This window comes from Eleutherodactylus coqui, chromosome 7 (assembly GCF_035609145.1).
Source record: "Eleutherodactylus coqui strain aEleCoq1 chromosome 7, aEleCoq1.hap1, whole genome shotgun sequence".
In the NCBI taxonomy this organism is placed as follows: domain Eukaryota; kingdom Metazoa; phylum Chordata; class Amphibia; order Anura; family Eleutherodactylidae; genus Eleutherodactylus; species Eleutherodactylus coqui.
The window spans coordinates 223,465,283-223,487,656 of NC_089843.1; the positions used below are offsets into that span (position 1 = coordinate 223,465,283).

Consider the following 22,374-nt stretch of genomic DNA (forward strand, 5'->3'; position numbering starts at 1 on the left):
TGCCAGATTGGAGACTCCCGATAACCTAGAAGATCTTATCCAGCTGTGCATTTGAATTGACCAGAGACTTTCCGAACGGCGAAGAGAGAGACTGCAGGGTATGGGCACCAATGCACCCTTCTTCTCCAGTCAATCCACGTTGATCGCCCACCTGAGGACTGAAGCTGCACCAGAACCAATGCAGGTTGACGCAATCCACAAACCCCTCTTCACCACTGAAAAAGAAAGGCGCTGTGCTGAAAATCTGTGCCTTTGCTGTGGAAGCTTAGGACATTATGCCTTAAACTGTCCAAATGAGTCCCAAAGGACTCCCGCCCTAGCCAATGTCAAGACCACGACCAATGTCAAGACCACGACCAATGGCAAGACCACGACCAATGGCAAGACCACGACCAATGGCAAGACCACGACCGATGGCAAGACCACGACCGATGGCAAGACCAGGACCGATGGCAAGACCAGGACCGATGGCAAGACCAGGACCGATGGCAAGACCAGGACCGATGGCAAGACCAGGACCGATGGCAAGACCAGGACCGATGGCAAGACCAGGACCGATGTCTTGAGCCCAAAGTGTGTTTTTTAAAGTAATAGTAAAAAAATATTATAGTTTTAAGGGATCTTCTGTGATTTCGCCTCCACACAGAGGGGCTCCCAGTACTCGAGGGAGCTACAGCCTCCATACAGAGGGGCTCCCAGTACTAGAGGGCTCCACAGCCTCCACACAGAGGGGCCCCGGTACTCGAGGGAGCTACAGCCTCCATACAGAGGGGCTCCCAGTACTAGAGGGCTCCACAGCCTACACACAGAGGGGCCCCCGATAGTAGAGGTTGCTACAGCCTGCACAGAGGGGCCCCTGGTACTAGAGGGTGCTACAGCCTCCACACAGAGGAGGGCCCCGGTACTACAGGGCTCCACAGCCTCCACACAGAGGGGCCCACAGTACTGGAGGGCTCCACAGCCTCCACACAGAGGGGCCTCCGGTACTAGAGGGTGCTACAGCCTCCACACAGAGGGGCCCCTGGTACTAGAGGGAGCTACAGCCTCCACACAGAGGGGCCCCTGGTACTAGAGGGTGCTACAGCCTCCACACAGAGGGGCCCCTGGTACTAGAGGGAGCTACAGCCTCCACACAGAGGGGCCCTAATACTAGAGCGTACTACAGCCTACACACAGAGGGGCCCCCGTACAAGAGGGCTCCACAGCATCCACACAAAGGGGCCCCCGGTACTACAGTGCGCAACAGCCTGCACACAGAGGAGGGCACGGTACTAGAGGGAGCTACAGCCTCCATACAGAGGGGCCCCAATACTAGAGCGTGCTACAGCCTACACACAGAAGGGCCCCCTGTACTACAGTGCACTACGGCCTGCACACAGAGGGGGCCCCGGTACTACAGGGCTCCACAGCCTCCACAAAGAGGGGCCCCTGGTACTAGAGGGAGCTACAGCCTCCACACAGAAGGGCCCCTGGTAGTACAGTGCGCTACAGCCTCCACACAGAGGGGTCCCTTTACTACAGGGCTCCACAGCCTCCACACAGAGGGGCCCCCGGTACTAGAGGGTGCTACAGCCTCCACACAGAGGGGCCCCCGGTACTAGAGGGCTCCACAGCCTCCACACAGAGGGGCCCCGGGACTAGAGGGCTCCACAGCCTCCACACAGAGGGGCCCCTGGTACTAGAGGGCTCCACAGCCTCCACACAGAGGGGCCCCTGGTACTAGAGGGCTCCACAGCCTCCACACAGAGGGGCCCCTGGTACTAGAGGGCTCCACAGCCTCCACACAGAGGGGCCCCTGGTACTAGAGGGCTCCACAGCCTCCACACAGAGGGGCCCCTGGTACTAGAGGGCTCCACAGCCTCCACACAGAGGGGCCCCTGGTACTAGAGGGCTCCACAGCCTCCACACAGAGGGGCCCCTGGTACTAGAGGGCTCCACAGCCTCCACACAGAGGGGCCCCTGGTACTAGAGGGCTCCACAGCCTCCACACAGAGGGGCCCCTGGTACTAGAGGGCTCCACAGCCTCCACACAGAGGGGCCCCTGGTACTAGAGGGCTCCACAGCCTCCACACAGAGGGGCCCCGGTACTAGAGGGCTCCACAGCCTCCACACAGAGGGGCCCCGGTACTAGAGGGCTCCACAGCCTCCACACAGAGGGGCCTCGGTACTAGAGGGCTCCACAGCCTCCACACAGAGGGGCCCCGGTACTAGAGGGCTCCACAGCCTCCACACAGAGGGGCCCCGGTACTAGAGGGCTCCACAGCCTCCACAAAGAGAGGCCCCCGGTACTAGAGGGTGCTACAGCCTCCACACAGAAGGGCCCCTGGTACTAGAGGGTGCTACAGTCTCCACAGAGAAGGGCCCCTGGTACTAGAGGGTGCTACAGCCTCCACACAGAAGGGCCCCAGGTACTACAGTGCGCTACGGCCTGCACACAGAGGGGCCCCCGGTACTACAGTGCGCTACGGCCTGCACACAGAGGGGCCCCCGGTACTACAGTGCGCTACGGCATGCACACAGAGGGGCCCCCGGTACTAGAGGGAGCTACAGCCTCCACACAGAGGGGCCCTTGGTACTAGAGGGCTCCACAGCCTCCACACAGAGGAGGGCCCGGTACTAGAGGGAGCTACAGCCTCCACACAGAATGGCCCAAATACTAGAGCGTGCTACAGCCTACACACAGAAGGGCCCCTGGTACTACAGTGCACTAGGGCCTGCACACAGAGGGGCCCCCGGTACTAGAGGGAGCTACAGACTCCACACAGAGGGGCCCCTGGTACTACAGGGCTCCACAGCCTCCACACAGAGGGGCCCCTGGTACTAGAGGGTGCTACAGCCTCCACACAGAGGGGCCCCTGGTACTAGAGGGTGGTACAGCCTCCACACAGAAGGGCCTCCGGTACTAGAGGGTGCCACAGCCTGCACAGAGGGGCCCCCGGTACCAGAGGGCTCCACAGCCTCCACACAGAGGGGCCCCCGGTACTGCAGTGCGCTACTGCCTCCATACAGGAGAGCCCCCATACTACAGCCCGCACAGAGGGGGCCCCCGGTACAACAGCCCGCACACAGAGGGGCCCCCATACTACTGCTCGCACACAGAGGGGCCCCCATACTACAGCCCGCACACAGAGGGGCCCCCGGTACAACAGCCCGCACACAGAGGGGCCCCCATACTACTGCTCGCACACAGAGGGGCCCCCATACTACAGCCCGCACACAGAGGGGCCCCCGGTACAACAGCCCGCACACAGAGGGCCCCCCGGTACAACAGCCCGCACACAGAGGGGCCCCCGGTACTACAGCCCGCACACAGAGGGGCCCCCGGTACTACAGCCCGCACACAGAGGGGCCCCCGGGACTACAGCCCGCACACAGGGGGGCCCCCGGGACTACAGCCCGCACACAGGGGGGCCCCCGGGACTACAGCCCGCACACAGGGGGGCCCCCCCGTACTACAGCCCGCATACAGGGGGCCCCCGGTACTACAGCCCGCACACAGGGGGGGCCCCCATATTACAGCCCGCAGACAGAGGGGGCCCCGGTACTACAGCCCGCACACAGGAGGGCCCCCGGTACTACAGCCCGCACACAGGGGGGCCCCCGGTACTACAGCCCGCACACAGGGGGGCCCCCGGTACTACAGCCCGCACACAGGGGGGCCCCCGGGACTACAGCCCGCACACAGGGGGGCCCCCGGGACTACAGCCCGCACACAGGGGGGCCCCCGGGACTACAGCCCGCACACAGGGGGGCCCCCCCGTACTACAGCCCGCATACAGGGGGCCCCCGGTACTACAGCCCGCACACAGGGGGGGCCCCCATATTACAGCCCGCAGACAGAGGGGGCCCCGGTACTACAGCCCGCACACAGGAGGGCCCCCGGTACTACAGCCCGCACACAGGAGGGCCCCCGGTACTACAGCCCGCACACAGGGGGGCCCCCGGTACTACAGCCCGCACACAGGGGGGCCCCCGGTACTACAGCCCGCACACAGGGGGGGCCCCCGGTACTACAGCCCGCACACAGGGGGGGCCCCCGGGACTACAGCCCGCACACAGGGGGGCCCCCGGGACTACAGCCCGCACACAGGGGGGCCCCCGGGACTACAGCCCGCACACAGGGGGGCCCCCGGGACTACAGCCCGCACACAGGGGGGGCCCCCGGGACTACAGCCCGCACACAGGGGGGGCCCCCGGTACTACAGCCCGCACACAAGGACCCCGCTCCGTTCTCCGGCCCTCTAAGCCGCAGTAGCCCGGCAGGCCTCGCCCCCGTCACCGCCCTCTCGCCTCTCAAATATGGCGGCCTTGTGGTTATCCCGGTGACTAGAGACCGGCGGGTCAGGATGCTGAAGAATACCGGTTACTTCCGGGGGATAGACTGTCCGTTCCGGGAGAGCTGCCCGCGGCCGCACTGCCCCTTCCGGCACCGCGAGAGAGGCGGCGGAGGGGCCCGGAGCGGGGCGGGTGAGTGCCGGTGCACTGGGGGCCCCGGGCGGCGGGTGAGTGCCGGTGCACTGGGGGCCCCGAGGGGCGGGTGAGTGCCGGTGCACTGGGGGCCCCGAGGGGCGGGTGAGTGCCGGTGCACTGGGGGCCCCGAGGGGCGGGTGAGTGCCGGTGCACTGGGGGCCCCGGGGGGCGGGTGAGTGCCGGTGCACTGGGGGCCCCGGGGGGCGGGTGAGTGCCGGTGCACTGGGGGCCCCGGGGGGCGGGTGAGTGCCGGTGCACTGGGGGCCCCGGGGGGCGGGTGAGTGCCGGTGCACTGGGGGCCCCGGGGGGCGGGTGAGTGCCGGTGCACTGGGGGCCCCGGGGGGCGGGTGAGTGCCGGTGTGTTAAAATGGCGCACGGATACAATGTATTGTGTATGTCCAGCGTTGTCGCACGCCCCGTAGTGAACAGTGACGTTGTGTAACAATGGCGCACGGATACAATGTATTTCCAAATGTGCGTCCAGAATAAACAGATAGAAGTGTGTGCGGTATGTTTGCACATATTTGAGATATTACAGATATTTCAAGGGGGCGCTCTAATAACTATGTATAATATATCAGGGTCAGTACAGAGATCTCTCCCATCATCTACTATACCCAGGACTGTAACAAGGGGGCGCTCTAATAACTATGTATAATATGTCAGGGGTCAGTGCAGAGATCTCCCCCATCATCTATTATACCCAGGACTGTAACAAGGGGGCACTCTAATAACTATGTATAATATATCAGGGGACAGTACAGAGATCTCTACCATCATCTATTATACCCAGGACTGTAACAAGGGGGCGCTCTAATAACTATGTATAATATATCAGGGGTCAGTACAGAGATCTCTCTCATCATCTATTATACCCAGGACTGTAACAAGAGGGGCGCTCTAATAACTATGTATAATATATCAGGGGTCAGTACAGAGATCTCTCCCATCATCTATTATACCCAGGACTGTAACAAGGGGGCGCTCTCATAACTATGTATAATATATCAGGGGTCAGTACAGAGATCTCTCTCATCATCTATTATACCCAGGACTGTAACAAGAGGGGCGCTCTAATAACTATGTATAATATATCAGGGGTCAGTACAGAGATCTCTCCCATCATCTATTATACCCAGGACTGTAACAAGGGGGCGCTCTAATATCTATGTATAGATATATCAGGGGTCAGTACAGAGATCTCTCCCATCATCTACTACACCCAGGACTGTAACAAGGGGGCGCTCTAATAACTATGTATAATATATCAGGGGTCAGTACAGAGATCTCTCCCATCATCTATTATACCCAGGACTGTAACAAGGGGGCGCTCCAATAACTATGTGTAAATATATTAGGCGTCAGTACAGAGACCTCTCCCATCATCTATTATACCCAGGACTGTAACAAGGGGGCGCTCTATTAACAATGTATAGATATATCAGGGGTCAGTACAGAGATCTCTCCCCTCATCTTATACCCAGGACTGTAACAAGGGGGCGCTCTAATAACTATGTATAGATATATCAGGGGTCAGAACAGAGATCTCTCCAATCATCTATTATACCCAGGACTGTAACAAGGGGGCGCTCTAATAACTATGTATAGATATATCAGGGATCAGTAGAGAGATCTCTCCCATCATCTATTATACCCAGGACTGTAACAAGGGGGCGCTCTAATAACTATGTATAGATATATCAGGGATCAGTAGAGAGATCTCTCCCATCATCTATTATACCCAGGACTGTAACAAGGGGGCGCTCTAATAACTATGTATAGATATATCAGGGGTCAGTACAGAGATCTCTCCCATCATCTATTATATCCATGACTGTAACAAGGGGTGCTCTAATAATTATGTATAATATATCAGGGGTCAGTACAGAGATCTCTCCCCTCATCTCTTATACCAAGGACTGTAACAAGGGGGCGCTCTAATAACTATGTATAATATATCAGGGGTCAGTACAGAGATCTCTCCCATCATCTATTATACCCAGGACTGTAACAAGGGGGCGCTCTCATAACTATGTATAATATATCAGGGGTCAGTACAGAGATCTCTCTCATCATCTATTATACCCAGGACTGTAACAAGAGGGGCGCTCTAATAACTATGTATAATATATCAGGGGTCAGTACAGAGATCTCTCCCATCATCTATTATACCCAGGACTGTAACAAGGGGGCGCTCTAATATCTATGTATAGATATATCAGGGGTCAGTACAGAGATCTCTCCCATCATCTACTACACCCAGGACTGTAACAAGGGGGCGCTCTAATAACTATGTATAATATATCAGGGGTCAGTACAGAGATCTCTCCCATCATCTATTATACCCAGGACTGTAACAAGGGGGCGCTCCAATAACTATGTGTAAATATATTAGGCGTCAGTACAGAGACCTCTCCCATCATCTATTATACCCAGGACTGTAACAAGGGGGCGCTCTATTAACAATGTATAGATATATCAGGGGTCAGTACAGAGATCTCTCCCCTCATCTTATACCCAGGACTGTAACAAGGGGGCGCTCTAATAACTATGTATAGATATATCAGGGGTCAGAACAGAGATCTCTCCAATCATCTATTATACCCAGGACTGTAACAAGGGGGCGCTCTAATAACTATGTATAGATATATCAGGGATCAGTAGAGAGATCTCTCCCATCATCTATTATACCCAGGACTGTAACAAGGGGGCGCTCTAATAACTATGTATAGATATATCAGGGATCAGTAGAGAGATCTCTCCCATCATCTATTATACCCAGGACTGTAACAAGGGGGCGCTCTAATAACTATGTATAGATATATCAGGGGTCAGTACAGAGATCTCTCCCATCATCTATTATATCCATGACTGTAACAAGGGGTGCTCTAATAATTATGTATAATATATCAGGGGTCAGTACAGAGATCTCTCCCCTCATCTCTTATACCAAGGACTGTAACAAGGGGGCGCTCTAATAACTATGTATAATATATCAGGGGATAGTACGGACATCTCTCCCATCATCTATTATACCCAGGACTGTAACAAGGGGGGCGCTCTAATAACTATGTATACTATATCAGGGGTCAGTACAGAGATCTCTCCCATCATCTATTATACCCAGGACTGTAACAAGGGGGCGCTCTAATAACTATGTATAATATATCAGGGGTCAGTACAGAGATCTCTCCCATCATCTATTATACCCAGGACTGTAACAAGGGGTGCTCTAATAACTATGTATAGATATATCAGGGGTCAGTGCAGAGATCTCTCCCATCATCTATTATACCCAGGACTGTAACAAAGGGACACTCTAATAACTATGTATAGATATATTAGGGGCCAGTGCAGGGATCTCTCCCATCATCTATTATACCCAGGACTGTAACAAGGGGGCGCTCTAATAACTATGTTTAATATATCAGGGGTCAGTACAGAGATCTCTCCCATTATCTATTATACTCCGGACTGTAACAAGGGGGCGCTCTAATATCTATGTATAGATATATCAGGGGTCAGTACAGAGATCTCTCCCATCATCTGTTATACCCAGGACTGTAACAAGGGGGCGCTCTAATATCTATGTATAATATATCAGGGGTCAGTACAGAGATCTCTCCCATCATCTATTATACCCAGGACTGTAACAAGGGGGCGCTCTAATAACTATGTATAGATATATCAGGGGTCAGTGCAGAGATATCTACCATCTCTTATACCCAGGACTGTAACAAGGGGGCGCTCTAATAACTATGTATAGATATATCAGGGGTCAGTACAGAGATCTCTCCCATCATCTATTATACCCAGGACTGTAACAAGGGGGCGCTCTAATAACTATGTATAGATATATCAGCGGTCAGTACAGAGATCTCTCCATCATCTATTATACCCAGGACTGTAACAAGGGGGCGCTCTAATAACTATGTATAATATATCAGGGGTCAGTGCAGAGATCCTCCCATCATCTATTATACCCAGGACTGTAACAAGGGGGTGCTCTAATAACTATGTATAATATGTCAGGGGTCAGTACTGAGATCTCTCCCCATCATCTATTATACCCAGGACTGTAACAAGGGGGCGCTCTAATAACTATGTATAGATATATCAGGGGTCAGTACTGAGATCTCTCCCCATCATCTATTATACCGAGGACTGTAACAAGGGGGTGCTCTAATAACTTATGTATAGATATATCATGGGTCAGTACAGAGATCTCTCCCATCATCTATTATACCCAGGACTGTAACAAGGGGGCGCTCTAATAACTATGTATAGATATATCAGCGGTCAGTACAGAGATCTCTTCCATCACCTATTATACCCAGGACTTTAACAAGGGGGCGCTCTAATAACTATGTATAGATATATCAGGGGTCAGTACAGAGATCTCTCCCATCATCTATTATACCCAGGACTGTAACAAGGGGGCGCTCTAATAACTATGCATAGATATATCAGGGGCCAGTGCAGGGATCTCTCCCATCATCTATTATAGCCAGGACTGTAACAAGGGGGCGCTCTAATAACTTATGTATAGATATATCAGGGGTCAGTACAGAGATCTCTCCCATCATCTGTTATACCCAGGACTGTAACAAGGGGGCGTGCTAATAACAATGTATAGATATATCAGGGGCCAGTGCAGGGATCTCTCCCATCATCTGTTATACCCAGGACTGTAACAAGGGGGCGCGCTAATAACTATGTATAGATATATCAGGGGTCAGTACAGAGATCTCTCCCATCATCTGTTATACCCAGGACTGTAACAAGGGGGCGCGCTAATAAATATGTATAGATATATCAGGGGCCAGTGCAGGGATCTCTCCCATCATCTATTATACCCAGGACTGTAACAAGGGGGCGCTCTAATAACTATGTATACATATATTAGGGGCCAGTGCAGGGATCTCTCCCATCATCTATTATACCCAGGACTGTAACAAGGGGGTGCTCTAATAACTATGTTTAATATATCAGGGGTCAGTACAGAGATCTCTCCCATTATCTATTATACTCCGGACTGTAACAAGGGGGCGCTCTAATATCTATGTATAGATATATCAGGGGTCAGTACAGAGATCTCTCCCATCATCTGTTATACCCAGGACTGTAACAAGGGGGCGCTCTAATATCTATGTATAATATATCAGGGGTCAGTACAGAGATCTCTCCCATCATCTATTATACCCAGGACTGTAACAAGGGGGCGCTCTAATATCTATGTATAGATATATCAGGGGTCAGTACAGGGATCTCTCCCATCATCTGTTATACCCAGGACTGTAACAAGGGGGTGCTCTAATAACTATGTATAATATATCAGGGGTCAGTGAAGAGATCTCTCCCATCATCTATTATACCCAGGACTGTAACAAAGGGACACTCTAATAACTATGTATAATATGTCAGGGGTCAGTACAGAGATCTCTTCCATCACCTATTATACCCAGGACTGTAACAAGGGGGCGCTCTAATAACTATGTATAGATATATCAGGGGTCAGTACAGAGATCTCTCCCATCATCTATTATACCCAGGACTGTAACAAGGGGGCGCTCTAATAACTATGCATAGATATATCAGGGGCCAGTGCAGGGATCTCTCATTATCTATTATAGCCAGGACTGTAACAAGGGGGCGCTCTAATAACTTATGTATAGATATATCAGGGGTCAGTACAGAGATCCCTCCCATCATCTGTTATACCCAGGACTGTAACAAGGGGGCGCTCTAATAACTATGTATAGATATATCAGGGGTCAGTACAGAGATCTCTCCCATCATCTATTATATCCAGGACTGTAACAAGGGGGCGCTCTAATAACTATGCATAGATATATCAGGGGCCAGTGCAGGGATCTCTCCCATCATCTATTATAGCCAGGACTGTAACAAGGGGGCGCTCTAATAACGTATGTATAGATATATCAGGGGTCAGTACAGAGATCCCTCCCATCATCTGTTATATCCAGGACTGTAACAAGGGGGCGCTCTAATAACTATGCATAGATATATCAGGGGCCAGTGCAGGGATCTCTCCCATCATCTATTATACCCAGGACTGTAACAAGGGGTGCTCTAATAACTATGTATAGATATATCAGCGGTCAGTACAGAGATCTCTTCCATCACCTATTATACCCAGGACTGTAACAAGGGGGCGCTCTAATAACTATGTATAGATATATCAGGGGTCAGTACAGAGATCTCTCCCATCATCTATTATACCCAGGACTGTAACAAGGGGGCGCTCTAATAACTATGCATAGATATATCAGGGGCCAGTGCAGGGATCTCTCCCATCATCTATTATAGCCAGGACTGTAACAAGGGGGCGCTCTAATAACTTATGTATAGATATATCAGGGGTCAGTACAGAGATCCCTCCCATCATCTGTTATACCCAGGACTGTAACAAGGGGGCGCGCTAATAACTATGTATAGATATATCAGGGGCCAGTGCAGGGATCTCTCCCATCATCTATTATACCCAGGACTGTAACAAGGGGGTGCTCTAATAACTATGTTTAAGATATCAGGGGTCAGTACAGAGATCTCTCCCATTATCTATTATACTCCGGACTGTAACAAGGGGGCGCTCTAATATCTATGTATAGATATATCAGGGGTCAGTACAGAGATCTCTCCCATCATCTGTTATACCCAGGACTGTAACAAGGGGGCGCTCTAATATCTATGTATAATATATCAGGGGTCAGTACAGAGATCTCTCCCATCATCTATTATACCCAGGACTATAACAAGGGGGCGCTCTAATAACTATGTATAGATATATCAGGGGTCAGTACAGAGATCTCTCCCATCATCTATTATACCCAGGACTGTAACAAGGGGGCGCTCTAATAACTATGTATAGATATATCAGCGGTCAGTACAGAGATCTCTCCATCATCTATTATACCCAGGACTGTAACAAGGGGGCGCTCTCTACATGTAGAGGATAGAAGGTTTCTACAACCTGAAGGGGGTTCTTTGCTGTAAGAGCAGTGAGACTATGGACCTCCCTCCTGAGGACGCGGTGATGGTGATACGATATAAGAGGTTCTGGGTGCCTTTCTTGAGCGATACAATATTCCATGTTCTATCACTGATTACTCAGGAGGGTCGCTGATTCGGGGATTATTCTGATTGCCAGATTGGAGTCAGGAAGGAATTCTTTTTCATCCTAAATGAAGAAAATTGTCTTGTCTCATCGGGGTTTTTGCCTTCCTCTGGATCAACCTTTTGGGTTAATAAGCTGAACTGGATGGGATTGGGGCTCTTTTCCAGCCTTGCATACTGTGTTCCAATGTTAAACCTCACAGGTTCCATCTAAGGCCTCATGTCCACGGGGAAAATCAGGCCCGCTCCGGATTCCCCATGGAGCATCCTTAGCGGGTCCCTCCTGCCCCGCGGACATGAGCGCTGAAAAGAAGAATAACTTACCCGCAGCGGACCGGGCAGATCTTCTCTTTTGCACGGCCGGATCTTCTTTCTCCGGCCGGCGGATGTACTCAGCACACCTGCAGCATGCCGCGCGCATGCGCCGGGCACATCCGGGCCGAAGCAAGAAGATCCAGTTGTGAAGAAGAGAAGACGTGCCCTGCCGCTGCAGGTAAGTTATTCTTATTTTAGGTCTCCCGCGGATCCGGACGGCTTCCATAGAAGCCTGCAGGAGCCGTCCCCACGGGAGACCCGCACGAAAATCAAGCATGTCATGTTTTTTTTTCCATGCTCCATTTTTTTTTTTTTAATTCACTTTTATTGACCATCCGCGGGTATTTATCTACTCGCGGGGGGTCAATGCATCCCTATGGGGTGCGGATCCGCAGGCGGGTGATCCACTGCGGATTTAAAATCCTAAATCTGTACAGTAATGGTAAGTAGGGCTCTGAGGTGCGTCGGCAGTTATACAAAGCCAGATCTTCCTTCACTCATCCGATCGCACAATGTTTCTCAGATTTAAAGGGGTTCAGTAGGGGTATACACTTCTGTATGGCCATATTAATGCACTTTGTAATATACATCGTGCATTAAATATTGGGCATACAGAAGTTATACACTTACCCCTCCGGTGCTGGCTTCCCCGTATCCATGGCGCCGACCAAAGCCGCCTTCTCCCTCGATTAGATGCGCTTGCGCAGTCTGCCCTCTTCTGTGCTGCTCCAGCGTGCTCGCGCCGGAGAGCTGGTCTGTGCATGCGCAGAAGACCTGTGCAGCGCGAGCCAGCCGGAGCGGCCCCTTCAGCGCAAGCGCGTCTAATCCAGGGAGAAGAAGGCTTCGGTTGGCACCATGGAGACGGGGACGCCAGCACCGGAGGGGGTAAGTGTATAACTTCTGTATGGCCAATATTTAATGCACGATGTATATTACAAAGTGCATTAATATGGCCATACAGAAGTGCTGAACCCCACTTGCTGCCGCGGGACAACCCATTTAAGCCTCCCTCCCACGAGTGTATCGCATAGTGTTCTACTGCCATGTGAGCCGCCTCATGACGGCGTATCTCACGCATGTATCACGCACGCTGACATGTGCAATCTGACTTGTTTCTTTATTTAAATCCCCTGCTCTGTCTCAGCGGCCATGCGGATGTCATGTATCACGTCTGTACCCTACATAACCCATAGAGAACAGTAGGCCATAGACGCGGTATACACGCTATAATGTAACATGTTGTGTTCTTCATCCGTGAATTACACAATCTATATAATGCGCTTGTGAGTAAATCCATGTACTTTCATTGACTCCAGTCGCCACATATTAAGTGCATGTAATCCGTGGTGAATATATGTTTGTAGCCACGAACTCTCATGGGAGATGGGCTGATTGTCCTGGTTCAGTATCTGTAAGCCCAAGCCGGGGCGGGATCCTAAACACAGGGGGAAGCTTGTTCTATGGCCTTTCCTGATTGGGGAATTAATGACGCTAACTACAGATGAAGTTTACAGTATGTAAATAAGGCTTAAAGGGCCTCAGTACGTTCTGCGTGAAATCCGTCTACAGAATTGCACAAAGTACCCGAAACCCAAGTTTTTAAAGCTCCTTTGTATAAGTTGATTGGTCGGCACAGACAGCATGACGTCTTGCTGAGCCGTTCCAATATAATATAGCTCGGTTTCTGAATGATGGATGTCATTTGGCTTCTCGCTTCAACCGTATCCCTTTCTGTTTGTCTTTAGAGTATGATCCTTGCTGTCCAGAACTTCCAGTCCTTCCACCTCGCATCGATGAGGGCATCTCCAATGTCTTTTCGGGGTCCAGCAAACACATACTGGAACTGGAAAGGGTCAACAAAGCAATTGAAGAAGTCAAGAGTCAGGTGGAAAGACAGCAAAGAAAGTATGAAGAACTGCTTGAGACACAAAATGCCCCCTTAAAAAGACGCTTGCCATCTGCTGGCCGTTCTTCTTTTGAGTATGACCCAGGCTGTTCTGGCAGCAGTGCTTCATGTTACAACCCCACTCCCCTAGCTCAGTCAGTAAAGCCGTGTAAGTATACCCTGGATAATGTGGGACATGATAGAAGTAGTAGCCGGTCCTTGGAGTATGTTCCTACAAAAGTAACTAAAGTATCTAGGTCCAGAATTAATAAATATGTAATCGATAATTCCAAACCATACACCGATATGGAATATGATCCGATGTTAAACTACTCTGCTAGGCTTTTAGGCAAAGGAAAGCCTGCAAAAGGGACTAAAAGAAGTAGAGCACATGGTCAGGATGAAGGTCGGGCTCCTGGTCCTAAGAAGTTGCGCAATCAGACTTCTGAGGTAATAGTTGAGGCCAAATTTTCTGACTCCGAAGATGATTCTCAATCGCAGTGTTCTCCTAAAATAGTCAAACCTCCCTCCCATGATACAAAGAGTAGCTCTTCAACGTCACCAGAATCTCCAGCGTGTGGAACGAAAAAAAGTTCCAGAACAGTAAAGGAAATGGCTGTACAATATGACATTGATGATATTGGAAACGCCTTGAAGCGTAAAGAGACCCTTAAAATACACAAACCTGAAGACCCTAAGAATGAGAAGACCAAGTGTGTGAAAGAGCAGCCGTCAGCTACAAGGTCTGGTCAGACAACATGCATCAGTAAAGGACAGAAGAAGGCCTCTTCAAAAGGGGGTGATAAAAACAGCAAACTAGAGGAGCAGAAGCCGAAAACCAAGAGCCCCTCTGACCAGACCGAGAATAAAAAGGATCATCTAGAGTTGTCCATTTCAAAAACGTCAATATTCAGACAACACAAAAAAGATAATGAAAAGAAGCCCTATAAAGAAAAGTCCAGTAAGAGTGACTCAAGGGCCAAAGACCGAGATATTAAGAATGGGAAGCATAAAGCCAAAAACAGGAGGTCCGTGTCTTTGGACAAATCCAAGATGGCGGTTCAAGAGACTTGCAACCTTAAAGCAAATATGAGAACGTTAAGTCATGTGGATCTATTTGGTGATGAGACAAGCGATGAGGAAGAAAGTAGGAAAACTAATCGTCAAAGTATCCTGACTTCAGACAAGGGTGAGAAGTCTTCACATAAAAGCAAGGCGGCCACCAGAAGGACTTCGGTCTCCTCTGTGGATTCTCCTGAAGTGGAGGATTTCTGTCTTGAGCAAGATCTCGATTCGGACTCTGATGTAGATCCAATGGAAGAGTGCCTCCGAGTGTTTAATGAGTCACACGACATTAAGACTGAAGATAAGGGAAGAATGGGGAAGCAGGTAACTAAATGTATTCCGTACCGATGGCACCATTTCAGCCTCCCTGCAGCTATACTCGCAGAGTATCGATGACTTGCTCTACTCCTGAAGGGCCTGTAATGGCTCAGTTGGCAGTAATGTGCGTGATGTATATAGTGTATTCTTTTTCAGATGCCTTTTTATGTTCTAGTAACTTCTATGTGACTGCTGGTGACCCCTTTCTTGCTGCCAATCCAAAGACACAACTCGTAGCTGACTGCCCCAGCTGGGGTGAACATCTATAGCCTTAACTTTTAAAGGGTTTTTTCCGGCTTGTACTATTAATGACTGATTCTCAGGATGTGTTACCAATAGCGGATGGGTGGGTGTCTGAGACGAGGCATCCCCAGTGATCAGCTATTTGCTGCAGCCACTGTGCCCTGGAGCTGGATGGCCTCATACGTTGTGCAGCGGCCTGGAATGCTACTGCAAGCTTGGCCTTGAATGGGCCGGAGTGTACAGAGCTGTGCTAGCCCTTGTGAACAGCTTGATTGGTTGGGGTGCCTTGTTTCAACCCCTCTGATCCACCATCAATGACCTATTCTTCGTTCCCATTTATTTCAATAGGAGTGGAGTCTTCTATTACACTTCTGACCCCATCCAGTTCAGCCTGTTTCCACCTCTCTTGTTGATCCAGAGGAAGGCAAAAATCCCTAATGAGGCAGAAGCCAATTAGCCTGTTTGGGGGAAAAATTCCTTCCCAACTCCATAATGGCAGCCAGAATAATCCCTGGATCAATGTTTGATAGTTCCTACCTGACTGCAAGACCCGGATCGCCAACCCCGCTGGTCACAGACTGTCTAGATCCTGCAATATCATGGCGCTCTAGAAAGGCATTTAGTCCCTCCTAAACTCCTCTATGGATCCTGCCATCACCACATCCTCAGGCAGAGAGTTCCACAGTCCCACTGCTCTTACAGTAAAGAACCCACTTCTATGTTGGTGATGAAACCTGCTTTCTTCTAGACAGAGAATGCCCTCTTGTTACCGTCACAGTCCTGGGTATAAACAGATCACATGATAGATCCTTATATTCTCCCCAGTATTCCATGTGAGGCCTGACAAGTGCCTTATATAGTGGGAGGATAATGTTCTCGTCCCTCCCCCCTATACCTCTTTTACTGCACCCCAAGACTTTATTAGCTTTTGCAGCAGCTGACTGGCATTGGTTACTCCAGTTTAGTCTACAATCCACTAGTACCCCCAGGTCTTTTCCCTAGCAGTACCCCATTTAGTGTATATTGGTGACAGCCGTTTCTCCTCCCCATGTGCATAGTCTTACATTTATCCACATTGACCTCCATCCCCCCCCCCCCCCAAGCCCCCGGCTTATCTCGGTCCGTTTGCAGCCGCACATTGTCCTCCCTTGCATTAATTATATTGTATAATTTTGTGTCATCTGTAAATATTGATATTTTGCTGTGCAGCCCCTCAATCAGGGCATTAATAAATATATTGAACAGAATCGGACCTAATACTGAGCCCTGTGGCCCCCCACTAGCGACGGGGGCCCAATCAGAGTCTGAACCATTTATTACCCCCCTCTGCTTTCTATCTCTGAGCCAGTTCTTTACCCAGATACACACATTTTCACCCAGTCCGAGCTTCTCATTTTATATATCAGCCTATTATGCGGCTCGGTGTCAAACGCTTTAGAGAAGCCCAGATATACGAGATCAATAGACTCTCCGAGGTCCAGCCTAGAGCTTACTTCATCGTAGAAGCTGATCAGATTGGTCTGCCATGATCGACCTCTCATGAACCTGTGCTGGTGAGGAGTTATACCACTTTTTGTATATTGGGACCACATTGGCAATGTGCCAATCCAGTGGTACAACTCGGGTTTCAATTATTTCCATAAATATAAGAAATCGCTGTCCAGCTATCATGTCACCTAGTTCCTTAGAGCCCTTAGGTGTATTCCATGTGGGCCGGGGATTTTATCGTGGTTTTGTTTTTTTTCTAAATCCTCTTTATTTGGCTCTGCACTTCCTCCTGTGTTAGGCAGGCAATATTTATCCGCGGCTTTGTTTTATTCCCTGGCATCTTGTGTGACATTTCCTTTTCAATCTATTTAATAGATTTGCCCCCCCCTCCATCATCTTTTATGGTTTCTCCTGCATTATTTGTTAAAGGGCCAGCGCTCTCAGTGCAAATTCATTTGCTGTTAATATAATTGAAGAATAGTTTAGGATTCTTTTTGCTCTCTTTGGCAATCAGTCTCTCTGCCTCTTCCTTAGCAATTTTGATCTTTTCTTTACATGAAGCATGACCCGTGCCATCAACCCCAGACCACGGCAACCCTGGCTCACGTCCCAAACGCGCTTCATCCGGCGGTGCTCTAGGTGTGCCGATCGGCTGTGGAGAAAATCAAAGCTGCCCGCAGTCTTCCTCCACTTAAATTCATGCTTAAAACGTATAACCTAGCCCCTCACCATGCCAAACCAGTTTACTTCACCTCCCTTGTCGCCTCACTATCCCACAACCCCAAACGACTCTTCGACACCTTCCACTCCCTCCTCAGCCCCAAAGAACAGGCCCCTGTGACATACCTCAGTGCTGGAGAACTAGCTGACTATTTCAAAGAAAAAACCCTACTACATCCAAAAAGAAACCTCTGAAAACTGCATGGTTATCACCGATCCCAGTCTCCTCAGCACTGCATCCAGCACCTACTCACTCTGTATGTTAGAACGTAATAGTAAACACGGGAAAGAGCCGGATGGATTCCTTCATATGTGACAAAATCTTGTTAAACCTTAAGCAAATTGACTCACCTGGCACTGAGCAGGGATCCCCCCCCAATGGAGGGACTGACCGCTTGGCACCTGTCATCCAGGTGTGCTCGTCAATATCAAAGTTTGACCTAGGTTCTCTGTATCCAGTGGTCCCCAACGCTGCAAGGTGAAGGGGTTAAATCCAAAGAGCCATAAAAGTAAAAAACTCTCTTGCGCTCCAAAGAAGTTGATTATCCACACCATTTAATGTCCCCAGCAACAGGGGTTAAAATCACAGCAACAATGATGATCAGATCCGGCAAGCTTAAAAATTAAAGGGGTTGTCCCGCGCCGAAACGTTTTTTTTTTTTTTTTTCAATAGGCCCCCCGTTCGGCGCAAGACAAACCCAATGCATGTGTTAAAAAAAAAAAAACGTTTAGTACTTACCCGAATCCCCGCGCTGCGGCGACTTCTTCCTTACCTTACTAAGATGGCCACCGGGATCTTCACCCACGATGCACCGCGGGTCTTCTCCCATGGTGCACCGTGGGCTCTGTGCGGTCCATTGCCGATTCCAGCCTCCTGATTGGCTGGAATCGGCACACGTGACGGGGCGGAGCTACAAGGACCAGCTCTCCGGCACGAGCGGCCCCATTCACCAGGGAGAAGACCGGACTGCGCAAGCGCGTCTAATCGGGCGATTAGACGCTGAAATTAGACGGCACCATGGCGACGGGGACGCTAGCAACGGAACAGGTAAGTGAATAACTTCTGTATGGCTCATAATGCACAATGTACATTACAAAGTGCATTAATATGGCCATACAGAAGTGCTGAACCCCACTTGCTGCCGCGGGACAACCCCTTTAAGGTTGCCAATGTCCTTCATGCAACGCTTTTCTGCGCTTAAAGCATAAATAAACTTCAAAACTTACACCTTTATATATGTTCTAGTATTACCTTTCTTTTGATGGGTGTACTCACCCAAACACAATCTCCATGGCTCCAGAAATCTCCAGGCTGCTTTCCACTGCCCGCCCCACCACCTGCGCCAGCGACCCTCTCCCCTCACACCTCCTCTGGACCCTTTCCCCAGCTCTCATTACTCACCTCACCACAGTCTGCAACCTCTCCCTAACCTCTGGCACTTTCCCCTCATTTAAACACTCCATTATATCCCCTCTGCTTAAAAAAAAAAACAGCCCTGGACCCGACTGATGCTGCTAACTACCGACCTGTCTCGCACTTTCCCTTCATCTCCAAATTACTAGAACGCCTGGTCTACTCCCACCTTACTCGCTTTCTCTCTGACAACTCGCTCCTGGACCCCCTCCAGTCTGGTTTCCGCTCTCTACACTCGACCGAAATTGCCCTCACAAAAGTATCAAATGACCTGATTACTGCAAAGTCAAGGGGTGACTACTCCCTACTAATCCTCCTTGACCTGTCTGCTGCATTTGACACTGTCGACCATAATCTCCTTCTCACTATACTCTGCTCTATTGGTCTAAAGGACACTGCTCTCTCCTGGTTTTCCTACCTCTGACCATTCCTTCAGCGTCTCCTTTGCTGACTCTATCTCCTCTCCACTTCCTCTCGCTGTTGGGGTCCCCTAGGGCTCGGTCCTTGGTCCCCTTCTTTTCTCTATCTATACAGCCTCAATTGGACAAACCATCCTCAGATTTGGCCTCAATACCATCTCTACGCTGATGACACCCAACTATATACACCTCCTCTCATGAGATCTCTGGACCATTCCTCCAAAATATCACCGACTGTCTGTCCGCTGTCTCTAACACTATGTCCTCCCTTTTTCTCAAACTAAACCTCTCTAAAACTGACCTCCTTGTCTTTCCACCTTCTAACCGACCTCCCCTCAACATCTCCATTCCAGTGTCTGGCACCATCATAACCCCCCGACGGCATGCCCGATGCCTTGGGGTCACACTGGACTCTGACCTCTCCTTTACCCCCCACATCCAATTTTTGGCTCAAACATGCCACATGCACCTCAGGAATATTGCTAAAATACGTCTGTTCCTAACCACGGACACGCTAAAGACACTCGTGGTCGCCCTCATCCACTCCCGGCTTGACTACTGCAACTCGCTACTCATCGGCCTCCCCCGCACTAGACTCGCTCCGCTCCAATCCATACTAAATGCAGCAGCTAGGCTCATTTTTCTATCCAGTCGTTATTCAGACGCCTCTGCATTATGCCAGTCGCTGCATTGGCTGCCCATCCACTGCAGAACTAAATGTAAACTCCTCTACCTCACTCACAAAGCTCTGCATGGCGCTGCGCCACCATACATCGCCTCCCTACTGTCAGTACACCACCATACATCGCCTCCCTCCTGTCAGTACACCACCATACATCGCCTCCCTACTGTCAGTACACCACCATACATCGCCTCCCTCCTGTCAGTACACCACCATACATCGCCTCCCTACTGTCAGTACACCACCATACATCGCCTCCCTACTGTCAGTACACCACCCAGCCCGCTCACTCCGATCGGCTAACACACTCAGACTAAACACCCCTGTAATACGAACCTCTCATGCTCGCCTCCAGGACTTCACCAGAGCAGCACCCATCCTCTGGAACGCTCTACCCCAAGGCATCCGGACAATTCCCGATGCACGAAATTTCAGATGTGCCTTAAAAACGCACCTCTTCAGGGAGGCATACCAAATCTCCTGACCTAGTCCCCCGCCCCTACCTATGGCTCCCAACACCTTCCACACTGCCTATCACATGTGACCTCTACCCCTGCACCTCCTTACCGCCCCATCCCGTTTGGTTTCTGATAACTGATTTTCACATGAAATCCCCTACTGCCTGTGTTCCCCCATGCCTCTTTCCCCCCCCTACCCCCGTGTACCTCCTGTACCACCAGCACCCCGTTTGTTTCAAACTGATTGTACCTCACTTTGTAATCGTTGTATTGTTTGCATTTATCCATGCTTGTAAGCGCTGCGGAATAACTTGGCGCCATACAAATATAGATTATTATTAATAATGTTTTTTCCCTGTGAGTTTAACGCTTTTTTGCTGCCTTCTTGTTTTAGTAGTTTTAAACACTTTCTTTTTTTTTTTTTTTGTTTATTGCCCCTCTTACAATCTTGTCGACCCACATTGGTTTCCTTCTACTTGTAACATAGTAACATAGTTCATAAGGCTGAATGAAGACAATGGCCATCTAGTCCAGCCTGTCTATCCTACTGTGTTGATCCAGAGGAAGGCAAAAAACCCCAAGAGCAGAAGCCAAATAGCCCTTTTGGGAAAAAATTCCTTCCCGACTCCCTAATGGCAATCAGACTGTTCCCTGGACCAACCCCTAATAGTTCCTACCTTCCTATATACCCGGATTAACAAATAATCTTAGATTTATATCCTATAATGTCCTTCCTCTCCAGAAAGACATCTAGTCCCTCTTAACCTCCTCTATGGATTTTGCCATCACCACTTCCTCAGGCAGAGAGTTCCACAGTCTAACTGCTCTTACAGTAAAGAACCCCCTTCTGTGTTGGTGATGAAACCTACTTTCCTCTAATCGTAGCGGATGCCCTCTTGTTCCCGTCGCAGTCCTGGGTGTAAACAGATCGCGGGAGAGATCCTTGCATTGTCCCCTCATGTACTTATACACAGTTATTTGGTCGCCCCTTAGCCGTCTTTTTTCTGGGGTGAATAATCCCAGTTTTGGTGCCTCTCTGGGTATTCCAGTCCCGTCATTCCATGTATTAGTTTAGTTGCCCTTCTTTGTACCCCCTCCAGCACTGTAACATCCTTCCTGAGCCCCGGTGACCAAAACTGTACGCAGTATTCCATGTGAGGCCTGACAAGTGCCTTATATAGTGGGAGGATAATGTTCTCATCCTTCGCCCCTATACTTCTTTTAATGCATCCCAAGACTTTATTTGCCTTTGCAGCAGCTGACTGGCATTGGTTACTCCAGTTTAGTCTACAATCCACTAGTACCCCCAGGTCCTTTTCCATATCACTTTTCAATAGCTGTACCCCATTTAGTGTATATTGGTGACACCCGTTTTTGCTGCCCATGTGCAGAACCTTACATTTATCCACATTGAACTTCATTTGCCATTTTTCTGCCCAAGCCCCCATCTTATCTCGGTCCGTTTGTAGCCGTACATTGTCCTCCGTTGTATTAATTATCTTGTATAATTTTGTGTCATCTGCAAATATTGATATTTTGCTGTGCAGCCCCTCTATCAGGTCGTTGATAAATATGTTGAACAGAGTGGGGCCTAATACTGAGCCTTGTGGCCCCCACTAGCGACTATGGTCCAATCAGAGTATGAGCCATTTATTACCACCCTCTGCTTTCTATCATTGAGCCAATTTTTTACCCAATTACACACGTTTTCACCCAATCCGAGCTGCCTCATTTTATATATTAGCCTATTATGTGGCACG

The 22,374-nt window shown here is 50.0% G+C and overlaps 1 protein-coding gene across 2 annotated transcripts in view; it reads left to right on the top strand.

Annotated features, from left to right (window-relative positions):
- Window positions 1-4,261: 4,261 nt before the first annotated feature.
- REXO1 (RNA exonuclease 1 homolog) overlaps window positions 4,262-22,374 on the top strand; it is an 83,368-nt gene continuing 65,255 nt past the window's right edge. For both annotated transcript variants that reach the window (XM_066574496.1, XM_066574497.1), the window contains exons 1-2: window positions 4,262-4,467; window positions 13,668-15,196. In XM_066574496.1, the coding sequence (XP_066430593.1) occupies window positions 4,347-4,467; window positions 13,668-15,196 (1,650 nt within the window). In that variant the 5' untranslated portion in view covers window positions 4,262-4,346. The remainder of the gene's footprint in view (window positions 4,468-13,667; window positions 15,197-22,374) is intronic.